General features: G+C 35.1%; 1 protein-coding gene and 1 long non-coding RNA gene across 3 annotated transcripts; one reads left to right on the forward strand and one right to left on the reverse strand.

Moving 5' to 3' along the window:
• Positions 1 to 565: 565 nt before the first annotated feature.
• On the reverse strand, positions 566 to 8,137 carry LOC110786773 (uncharacterized). Of its 2 annotated transcripts, none has more exons than XM_021991349.2 (3): positions 7,887 to 8,137; positions 6,650 to 7,510; positions 566 to 1,293 (listed from the first exon to the last, which is right to left on the reverse strand). In XM_021991349.2, the coding sequence occupies exons 2-3, from the start codon at positions 7,454 to 7,456 to the stop codon at positions 1,078 to 1,080; spliced, it is 1,023 nt and encodes a 340-aa protein (XP_021847041.1). In that variant the 5' UTR covers positions 7,457 to 7,510; positions 7,887 to 8,137; the 3' UTR covers positions 566 to 1,077. The 2 variants fall into 2 exon arrangements, with proteins under 2 accessions (XP_021847041.1, XP_056694964.1); XM_056838986.1 differs by having other exon boundaries at positions 6,650 to 7,596; positions 7,887 to 8,110.
• Positions 1,911 to 6,189, forward strand: LOC130469605 (uncharacterized). The gene is made up of 3 exons (XR_008930024.1): positions 1,911 to 2,843; positions 3,013 to 3,055; positions 5,583 to 6,189. It is a non-coding gene; the product is annotated as an uncharacterized lncRNA (long non-coding RNA).
• Positions 8,138 to 12,120: the final 3,983 nt, after the last annotated feature.

Raw genomic sequence — 12,120 nt, forward strand, 5'->3', positions numbered from 1 at the left:
ACAAGGAAGCATTATTATAACCTAAAGACAAACACAATTAAAGGAATAAACTAACAAAATAATAAAGATTGGGGCTTTCCACCAATAAAATCGATAAAAGCCCCTTTAAAATTCACTAATCGATGATTGCATGTTGTTAGTTTTGCATAAAATTATTATAATCAGGTCGATATTGCTACTAAATTATTGTTAGATTGATTTCTTTTCCCTTCTAGTTTTGAATTTTGATATTTTTTGTGCAATTAGTATGTCGTATTTAATTTTAATTTGTACACGTACAAATGGAGCAAGGATTAAAATATACCAGGTCATTAATTAAATATAAATTATGTTTCAATTTTACAATAATCACAAATTATCAACGAAAATCCTTATTTGATTGTCGATCAGTTTCGAAAGGAAGGTCAATTTATCAAACACCTTGTATGCAGCTCCTCTGCTGAGGTCCTACAAGTTGCCCTTACTGCTACGCGAAGTGAGAACAAGTAATACTCCGTATATTGCAGTATCATGAACACGATGAAGATTAATCAACGTACAACAAAACTGTTGCCCTTCAAGCAAGTTTAATCAACGTACAACAATATTTATTAACCAAAAGTTTATTGCCAAACTACAAAACTGTTCTGCAAACATGGATTACAAATACAAATAGAATAAAGATTAATAAATAAAGAGTAAAACCTAACGCCTCAATGATGTAAAACCACATCCCGTCGACAACAATATGAATGGGGAACGAACGAGTAATGATTCATACAAATCCAGATTTGCTTGTCCACCAAGATATTGTAACTTGTAACTTCCGTTTCCACAATTCTGATGATGTACCAACCATTACTTGAAAAATTGGTGTTAAAGTCACTTGAAAAATTGTCAAAATTTTGAACATAATGATACAACACAACCGGATATTCTGACTAGCCTGAAACTGCCCCTCAAATTAGAATTACGAACCTGAATTAGGGTGTATATGTTGTATGATCCCGAGTTTGTCATTGAATTTTTGTACCTTTCAAAACAATGCAGCACTCACAAATAACAAGTGGGAAAATATAAGCTGCTCACCGATAATTATTAGGTCACACTGCTACTATTTTTCTGGTCATTCAACTCCTGGAAAAAGGTCTTTGCAGCTTCATATGTAGACCAACAAATGGCTGCAGCAGGAGCATGAAACATCATTCTAGGAGCCCATCCCCTCATGAGCCCTCTGTATCCATCCTTTTTGACTATTGTCTTAAGAACATCCCTTATTGAACCACTACTAAATCTGTCACATCCACAAACCCCCTGTAACAAAAATCGATGTCTAGGTATTAGTAACGCCAAAAGGGTTCTGGTATAATACGGATAACAAATATTAATAAATAAAGAATTAACAAACAAACAATCACGATAAATTCAGAGGATTCTACTTCAAAGTACCATGGCCATCAAACAATATGGCGCAGAAGAACTGAGGTGGGTATCTTGACAAACATTTTCAACAACTCTTAATGTCAACAAACCCGCCACACCCTGCCCCCCTGCACAGGGGTGTGGGCTGGCTCTGCTGTTTCTCGTGATTTTTGAAGATGTCACCATTTAGAACACATGGAAAAGTTGGATACTAAATGTTGGGGTCCAGAGAAGTTGTTTTAGCTACTCCTTCGTTTAGGCTGAAATTAAAGTCTGATATCTCAATCTGAACTCTAACAATAAAGTATGTAAAATGCTTTACACCTTTACGCCATTTTACAGAACAAAGGAAAATGATCACCAGTAAAGCATACAAAGGATACAGTAAGATTGAAAAGCAAGTCAAATTAAATAGAAAATTTGAATAACGATTAACAATATATAATTATGACTTTCCGAGAATAATCAAACTGAGTCTCGGAGGATGGAAACTTAACATCTACCTTTTCTTCCTTTCTCAACTCCTCCTACCTCCCTCTTCCCCGTTTACGCAAATCCAATAACACCAAAATCCTTCTCTATCTTATGGTCTCCAACAGAGTTCCCTGAGATCATAACTTCTGATGTAATTGTTACTACTACAAACATATCTGTCAATCTACCCATTTGACCATATAAAATGTTCACAAAATCACCAAATATTCTCCTTCTAATTATCTAATATACTTTTGATTACAGACTTTACATTTAATACACAAGCAAGCGAATAATTCCATGATTAACACAACTGCACTTAGGTAAAGTAAGGATTCATGTGACATCATTTCCCTCATTGCTTTTCACAGAGCAAGAGTAATATGTGCCCTTACCCCCTCTCCCTGCTCCAACAAAAAGAACTTTGGCATCAAATTGTGAAAAACAAGATGCTGCAGACTTGCGTACAGTCATTGGCATAGGCAATTTGGTACCATCCAACATTAAAATGAACTACTCCTAACCACCAAATAAATGACACTAACGTTCTTCAAGTCCTCCTGCTAATAGCATCACTCATATGCTCCCATGCCAAATCTATAACTTCAACTAACTGTTGATGTCATAACTGTAGCCATGTCATATTCTTGTGCAATTTCTTCTCGAGCAAAACCTATTTCCTCTTTTTCTAGGAAGTGCTATTCTACTCCATTTCAATTGGTAAACAGCTGTCAACAACTCAACATGACTGTCTCACTCTTTCTCAACGAAAATTCAAACTAAAAAATGACTTGCATCTGTTTTGGCTCCCCCCCTTTCATCTCCTCCTTTGTCATCACTAAATCTTTTCCCATGATATTTCAGCTAAAAACCCATCATGATTTCAGTAGTTTATACGATCTGGTTCTCTCTCTGGGAAATCTATTCCGTACTGAGAAGACCGTCCTTGACCAATTAACCATGCTGAGGTATATTGCTCTCTGTTTGAGAATTTTAGGGTTTAAGGGCATCTTCAACATTCTTCACAACGTGGTTTTGCTGCTCTTCCCTAATCAACATATCTTATGTTGATTAGTTTGTCTTTATTTTTTTAATTTAATTGCTTGAATTTGATATTGGTGGAATTGATTTTTCTAGGATGATGATATCGACGGAGATTTTGCCAGTAATCGTCGCAAAGGTATTTTTTTATTTTGCTTTCTTATTTTTTCATTAAATTTGATTTAACTGTTGGATTCAGTAAAAATCCTACTCGTATGGTTGTTTGTTTGCGCTACTTTCCCAAATTTGGTTTGCTTTATTGCAATTGGCAAACAACTTCACTGGTTCAATCATTTATGCTTTGCCTTGTATTTTGATTTAATCAATGACTTCTTTTCGACTATTAACCTGAAACATGTTTTAGATATCTATTTAGACTATTACAAGTTGTTTATAAATATTCTGTTGATCTATTAAATTTTTCTCATGAATCAGATTGTTTCTATCAAATCTATACCAGGTTGGTTTTGTTTTTGGATTCGTTGCTATTACATGTGACTACAGAGTTTGATTGCAGCGCTCTCCCTTGGTTTAATTCATTAGCATTCATTAGCATTACCCCATTGCCTCAAAGAGGCTCCCGCAAGAAACGGGGTAAGGGGGGGTCGGATGTAAGCAACCTTACCCCTGCAAATCTGCAATTGCAGAGAGGTTGTTTCCAATTGACACAAAAGCGATAACTGGACGACCACGGGACGACCATCTTCTACTTTATGGAAAGGAAGCGAAGAGGTTTTAAAAGCCATTTTGATTTAGTCCATTACATCCCACAGCCAAAAGAACAAATGAATCTTTGGCTCCATCGGAAATGGACAAACTGAATTCAGATCTTGAGCTGCTTCGCTCTCTCTATCTCCCCAGGCCCCACCCTCCTCCGATTTTCTAGACGGGGTCTCCTTAATGCATTATTTAACATAATTCCAGAGTTGATAAAAACTTACAGAATTTCTCAACAGTATAGCAAATGAACTTGACAAATCAGACAGGAAAATCCCACAAACTTGAGTTAACGAGTTTTGGGATTGTTTGGCATTTTAAAATTTGCGGATACATTCACGAGATGTGGTACATCTGATTATTGCAGCTCCTTGAACACCAAGCTATCTTTAAATCCTACTTCCTCCGTCCCTTAATACTCGCCCCGGTTTGACCGACACAAAGTTTTAGGCAATTTAATTGACTCATTAATTTATTAGGTGGTAGTTGATAGTGCTGTGGGGTATCTTTTTAATATAGTTAGTGGGTAATGTGTCAAACCTTTTAGAGGGGGTGAGAGAGGATGAGAATTTATTTATGTTTTATTTAGAAAGTGGAATATAGTTGGGTCATGGTTAAGGGAGAAAAATGATAGAATATTAGTAAAAGTATGCCATTTATAGAAACGTGGCGAGTATTAAGGGACGGCTTTATAAGGAAAGCGGGGCGTGTATTAAGGGACGGAGGGAGTATTACGAAGCTTGAGGTTCTTCAGTTTACCAAATAAGAGGCCATCAGGAAGGATGTCAGTTCTTTGTTCTTCTGCCCATGCCATTATTTTTTAGTTCATTTGCAAATTGCAATACTATTATTCCAAAACATTACATTGCCATGTGAAAACTTGGATACTCTTTGTATGAGAATAGAAATAGGGATCATTATATTATGACAATGACATGTCTATGAGTTAACGCATATAGATCCTCATGTGCTCTAGCTGGAATGACAAGTCAACAAAAAAACGAGAATAATCTCAAGGATAGCTCTGATGTGAGGACTGTAGTTGTATGCAAAGATGAAAAGGAGACTTTGATGAATCTTTAAGGCATCTTCGAATAACAGAAAGAGAGCTGCAATAGGAGCTGAACTCTAGTTCAAATAGACCTAGGAAAAATTAATATCATTCAACCAATTTTCATTAATTGAAAGTTGGTTGGTTTCCTAATGGTTTGCTTTCCCTGAAAACAAACAGGACGAATTGGAGAAAAAGTAGGCAAAGTATGCAATAAAATAGAGCATTGGTTGAAGTCGGGCAAGTGAATTGTTACTTAAATTGTCCTCACTTCCCTGATAGCTTATGAGTTATGATGCTGTTATTTTGGTGAAAGGAGCATCAATCACTTTCAAATGAGTTAGAAGATTTAACGAGAGATTAACAATTGGCTTTGAAGTTCTAAATATCTTCATCACCTTAGCATGTTACCCTTTTTCTTCATACTCTACTTCTTTTCTCCAATGTAGTGCTGTACTGCTGTTCAATATTTTATTGGCTTATGAGCTTATCTGTTATCAGATGTGGATCATGAGCATTTAGAGAAGTACGTAAAAGACTAAGCTTTCGGAGAAATAAGTTGAAAGGAAAAGGCCTTACAACGAAAGTTGTCGAGTGACTGAGCCGAAGGAAACACTAGGCAATATTAGTACACATGAATGTAGGATGAAGGATGGACAGATGTAGACTTAAACTTGATTTGCATACTCATTCTTAACTTTAAAAGAGTAAAATAGCCAAGTTTTTATTGCTGAAACCTTTCCTTTCTCATTTGAATTTTTTAAGTCTTATAAGATTTGTTCATAAGTGGTATTGCTATTAGCTATTTTATGATTTGAATTAAAGATAATTATTATAATCGTACATAATTCCAATTACATGCATATGATAGTAATACCCATTTTAATGTTGTTTAAAGTAAAATAAAGAGTGCTCCTTGGATGCTCAAGAAGATCCTAAAATGCAGCGACTTTGCAGAGCAGTGTAGAGGGTGGGCTGCCATGATGGAAAATGATCGGTTTTCTTTTCCATAAAGAAAATGTATAAAGTGATGAAAGGAGATCATGGCAAAGCTCGATGTAGAAGGGTGCATGTTATACTTCAGCTAGTGGAAGAAGCTTATTCATGTTATGGCTGGCTCTCCAAGATAAGCTTGCCACTTTGGATAGGCTTACAAAATGAAACATTAGTGGTGTTGTGATCTCATCCGCAGTTTGTGAATTGGATAATGAAACATGCAGTCATTTATTTTCCAGCTGTCAGTTCACAGGGGAAATATATGGTGCAAGGTTCTGCAGTTGCTTGGGTTTGGAAGAGCTCCTTGAAATCTCTCAATTGAAGTCAGCAATGTCATTAGAGTCGCTAAGAGGTCTTCTAACAGAAGCAAGCTTTATCTAATTTTTAGCTGTATCTATATAGGTCATACAGGTTTATAGGAATGATAGGGTTGTTAATAATGTACGTAGATCTGCTGACAGTTTGTTTCTTGATATTATTTAAGAGTTGCAAGTACAGCTTACGATATTCTGGGAAGCTTGTTGTTTATCTAAGCAAGTACGCACATGATGAGTTCTTGTTGTCACCCTTCCCAGAAGGCGGGAAAATAGTGTACAGTTGTACACTGATGCTAGATTAGGAGTTTTGGCTTGTGTTGGGCTTTGTTGACTTGGTATGTATTGTTTACTTTTGGTGATTAGTAAAATGGTTAACTAATTGCCAGAAAGAGATGTCTAATGTATTTCATTGAAAATGTTAACTACTTATGTCGAATTTATATACTTCATTTTATTATAAACATTTAACAAATTATCTTTGTTAAACTATGCATCACAAGGGTACTAAACTACTAACCTAGTCCACAACTACAAGTAACTCATCGATTACTTTGAACCAGGCATTCAATAGGTAATCTATAAAGTTCACATAATAAACCAAGTTACCGTAAATCAATACCAAGAATAAATCAAGTAAAGAAAAAAGTTTCACCTGGCACTGCAACTGCGTCTTCACAACATCCAATGGCGTGGTAATCACAGCAGCAAGGGCCCCAGCAGCTGCCCCTGCTGTAGCATGAACAACCAACCTCTCATCATCCGCGGTGTCGGGTGAAATCTCTGTCAAGCCCTTCTTAGCAGCCTCATAGGTAGCAAAATGCACAGCGGTAAATGGTGCATTCATGATCACAGTCGTCCTATAAGACGCATAGAAAGCCCCAAATCCTTCATTTTTCAAAACCAACTTCACACAATCCCAAACCCCTCTATAGGCCCCACCATTACCCCCGCTAAGCTGCAACCTCTGCTTCACCATATCCATAGGGGTCAAAACGGCATCGCTCATAACCGTAGCACAAACCCCTGACATCGCGTGAGCTACATGGTTGTTAGGGTTCCCTCCGGAAAAACTCTTCTTGAAAAACTCATACATAGAGAAGTAAACAGCATGAGCTGGCCCAGCACCAAGGCCCATTGCAGCAATCCCACGATAAAGCCCGGCAGGCCCATCAGACTGTAAGATAGACCGGAGAGCAGTCCGGACACCTGCGGTTTTAATTGGGCAAGACCCGAGAGCTTGCATACGGGTTTTAATGGTATCAACAGGGAACATAGCCATGTGTTCGGCGCAGCCTGCAATTGAACCTGCGACCATGAACTGCCAAAAGAGAAGACCGTCGTGATGAGTGTGCGAAGGAGAAGGATCCATTGTTAGGTTCTGCTGCTGCTGCTCCTCCAATGATGAGAGTGGGCGAAGTTCATGGTTATGGAATTTAGGGGTTGCATCGGTGGTAGCCATCGGTGCTCCTCCAAATAAATTAGTTTACAAACCCAAATGCAACCTACCCAAAGCCTGCATAGGTTGGGCAAAATTTGTTATTTTTTCCAATAAACTTGCAAATTATTGATCTTTTCTACTCTGCTCCCTCTTGCTCCCTCCTTAAAGACAACCAAAATCAACCCATAAAACATAACATTTAATCAAAAAAAAATTGGAAAAAAAAGAATGATTTGTAAGTTGTAACTATAATATGAATTGGGTATAGACTAATTACACAAATAAACCCAACAGAGTATATTTAACAATTTGAAACATCATATCAGCAAAATTTCATCATCCCCACATGATAATAAACGGTTATTGGATCGTTAAATACAAATAAAATCCACAGAAAAATTGAGACAAAATAGAAAAGTGAAAAAAAAGAGACGAAGAAAAGGAGCAATACACTGTGGTCAACACCGAGAAGAGAAGCGCCAAAGAAGGAGATATGGTTGGCAGAGGAGCCGCCGACAAAAGGTGGTGATACAACTACAAGATGCAGACTTTGTTGGAAGAGACCAGTTAGGGTTCTAAGAGGAGGAAGGAGATGAAGATGAAGAGCAGATGTGACTGAGTTGGAGTTTGAGGAAAGAGAAAATTCAATTGATTTTTTTTTAGGGAAAGAAAGAAAATTCATTTGATCTTTTTTTTGGGAAAAAAATAAAACACAATTGAGTGTAATTTTGCAACAAATAAAGAAAGGGGGGTAAATGTAGAATGAGGGGGGTAAATAAAGAAAGGTATATGGGTAAGTGAATGGGGCGATTTTGAGTAATATGGGGCGGTAAATAGTAAGCCCCTAAAAAAATGGTCAATTACTACCTAAGCAGTTTGTAAATTTGTGAATTACTACATAGCTCTTTAAAAGTTGTAAATAACTACCTAAGTTTTTAACAATTGATGCAAACTACTACAAAATTTTGTTTCAGCTTCGGATTTTTTTTATAGAAGTAAGGATATACATATAATGTTTTGTTGGGATCCGCAAAAACTCACGGACCCCCAAAGTTTATCATTGTATATTCTAGGCTCAATACGTTACGTGAGTAGCAATCTACCACTTTGGTATCAATTAGTGTTTTTGTAATCGTGTTGATTTAAGATAGAAAGTCAACACGATTTTCTTTGAAGACTACAAAATCGGAGAAGTGGTAGATGGTGTGGGGAATTGGCAACCACTCCAACCAATCGATACAAGTAAGAGTTCGTGCAAGATTTGAAAGGGGAAAAAATCGGCTACAAATTAAGCTTTAGGTTTTTCAGGAAGAGTGCGGAATCTTTAAAGAGAACACATTGGAAGATGGACGTGTCATGCGTGTGTGAATTAACCGAACAAGTACGTTCATTATTGTTGTTGTTGCTATGTTTTAGTTATGTACTACGAAGTACTCCGTATATTTTTGATAGTTTTGTGTTTCCTATAAGTCACACTAACATGATTGTGTTGACGCACGATACCGAATGGTCGATGATTAGAGTCGAAAAAGGAATTGAATATAGAGGCATCGACTGAGCAATACTCATGAGATAATACGAAGCATGGGGTTGTTGCTTTCTACGTTTATATTAGGTGTTGCCCTTATAAAGGAGAAATTTCAATATTTTAAGTGAAAAGTCTGTGTTGTCATTTGTCAAGACGAATTGATGGAATAGTCCATGTGAATTGTGCTTATAGCAATAATCATGCAATAATACGAAGTGCTTATAGCTAATGGCACAATTTACAATAATACGAAGTGCTATATCTATACCTAGTATTTAAAAAAGAAAACCATATACCATTAGATGACATGTGTCACCATTCTTTCATAGATAATTAGATGACATGTGTCACCCCATATTTCATCCATATATATTTTTTTTCCAATTTTTCATTTGTTATATAAAGTATTTTACAGATTCAACTTCTCTTTTCCTTCATCTTCCTCTTTCAACATCAATTCACCATTTAATTCATATATTCATTCAACCTCTTACACTTCATCTCCCTCTTTAACATTAAATATTAATATATCATCTATTTTATATATTTTTAAATTTTAAATTTAACTCATATATAAATCATATATTCCCACTAATTAAAATCACAAACCCGTAATAAAATTAACACTTTAAAAGATGGCTTAATAACTAATATAAATGCATTCAAAGAACGGGCTCAAAAGCTAGTTATTTATAAAATTATACTCCTCTTTTATAAACAAGTATTGTGTTATATTTGATTTTTCTTTTACCCCATAGTCATTATGATTTAATTACTCTGGACGTTTATTTTTCAGAAATATTTCGTTGATTCAAGCAATTAATTCAAGCAGAAACGATATTGAATATAATTAATTAATTATTACATAAATTTGACACTTAATTTTGGAGGTTTTAAATCAAGGCTATTGCCGTTTATTGATAATAAATGGTCATTGTATTTACAATTACCTTAATAATAAAGATTCTATTCACTTTTTATTATCCACTCTTTTTTTGTACGTTGGAACTTAATCCTCTTCGGGTGTTTACTTATCTATTTTTATTTGATTTTTTCTTTATTAATATCTTGAGTAGACCATATACAGAATAAAAAAAGATAAATAAGTACTAGGTAAAAGATAATAAGAGTCCCTCAAAAAAAAAAGGTAAAATATAATAGGAAAATTTGGTAATATTAATCCAACCTTTGACCGATTTTCTTTTATTAAGCCCACCTACGACATATTTTTTAATAATCCCACCTTTATTACCCAACAACTTTTATTGGGCCCAACAGGTCATAAAACTGTTGTAAGCGGCATTATTTCTCTACATGGCAGTACTCTCTCTTGATATATTCAGTCATCATCATCAATTCATCACCATCTCGTTGACTTTTTCACCGATTACCGGCCACTTAAGCCCAATAAAAGTCGTCGGGTAGTAAAGGTGGGATTATTAAAAAATATGTCGTAGGTGGGATTAATAAAAGAAAATCGGCCAAAGGTTGGATTAATATTACCAAATTTTCCAATATAATAAGAGAAAAAAATACAATTATCCTCTTTTAACAAATAAGATAGAATTACAAATTGTCTAATAAACTGAATATTTAAAAAAATTAAATTTAAAAGTTTAAACAAAAAGAAGATCAAGACAAGTAAGAAAGATGTAACCAACCCTTCGGCTAATTAAAAACAAGTATAATATAATTAAAAAACGAGATATGATAGAATTTTAGATAAAAAAAATCTTTTTGGGTGCAACCAGGAAAGAAATTTGTAATGAAATTTTGTTTACATTAAACATTTGATATTTAATTTGGACTAATTCATATCATAAATTTAAATAAGGACTGAGTAAGTCTATACTTATACAAAGTATATGTAATAATTTTGTAGAGAACACATGAATAACTATCTCGAGTTTTATCATTATTGAACTAACCATTTTATAACTCGATTTTCCTATGAGTGCCTTATGCATACACATTTTAAATATTAAGAACACATTTATACTCCAACTTGAAAAGGGACTTATTTAACTTTAAATTATACGTATAATTTATAAAAAAAACAATTTGTATACGATGATATGATAAGACAAATTTGTACGAAAATTTTACAAACACGTGCATCGCACGGGCTTTAATACTAGTATATAATATTTGTGGGGTCATTTCTAATTTAGAAGTGTAACAACTAATCTGGGACGGACGAAAAAGTAAATGTAACAACTAATCTAGGACGGAGGGAGTATTTTCTTTTTCAATTCCACCAATTTTAATTAATGAATTTTAAAAAAAATCCAAAACTACATAAAAAAAAACCCCCAAAAATTACCCCAAAAAAGGCACCCAAAAAAAAACAACCCCGATAAATCTTTTGTTGGAAATAATGCGTTGTAACCATGAAATTAACAATAATAATAAGGAAGAAATACAATACTCAATAATTGATCTCAAAAGCTGTGACGGGTTTTACGCCTGCCCTAGAAGCGTATTTTGCCACCACCGGTACAAGGTTCTCAGTGACGATTGCTCCCCAAGGGTAACACAGCTACCTTCCAACTCTGTACCCCGATTGAAAGGCTGGAATTACTTCAAGAACTGCTCAGATCTCTTTTTTGAAAATAATGACAGAGATAATATTTTTTTAGGGTTTTTGTGTTTCTCTATGTCTCTAGGTTATTTTATTGAAATAAATAAAGGAGTATTTATAAGGAATCTGGTGTAAACCGAAACTCATAAACAATACTCTAAAAACCAATACCCACGACAATAATGAAACGGGCCCACAGGAATTATCATGTTAAAGGGGTCCGTATTGCATTATAATTACCAACATCTTTAGTTCACATTCTCCAAATCATGAAACTAATTTGTTTTCAATTATCTCATGGCCATTCAGATCTTAGCTTCTAGGATCCATGGACTAAGGTCCATAGTCCGCCTACGACGTTCCGTCAACACGGAGTACTTATCTTCGTAAATCTCGAAGTTCAAATTTCATCCATATCCTTTCTTCATCATGGTTGTGAGGCTTCTGTGCATAATATTTCTAGTGGCTTCATATGTTTGATTTCCCACTTCTTCATGTCAAGAGCATGCACCTCAGATTTGGACTTTTGGCTTACTAGGACTCGGCCGTGCGCAAAGCCGAATGAAAGGATGGGTT

This window comes from Spinacia oleracea, chromosome 1 (genome assembly GCF_020520425.1).
Source record: "Spinacia oleracea cultivar Varoflay chromosome 1, BTI_SOV_V1, whole genome shotgun sequence".
Lineage (NCBI taxonomy): Eukaryota > Viridiplantae > Streptophyta > Magnoliopsida > Caryophyllales > Amaranthaceae > Spinacia > Spinacia oleracea.

Bases quoted from the DNA above. Each gene is read 5' to 3' on its own strand.
- LOC110786773 (XM_021991349.2), bottom strand. From the start codon at position 7,456: ATGGCTACCACCGATGCAACCCCTAAATTCCATAACCATGAACTTCGC. The intron at 1,294-6,649 runs GTGAAACTTTTT...TTTTTGTTACAG, and splicing joins AGACGCAGTTGCAGTGCCAG to GGGGTTTGTGGATGTGACAG.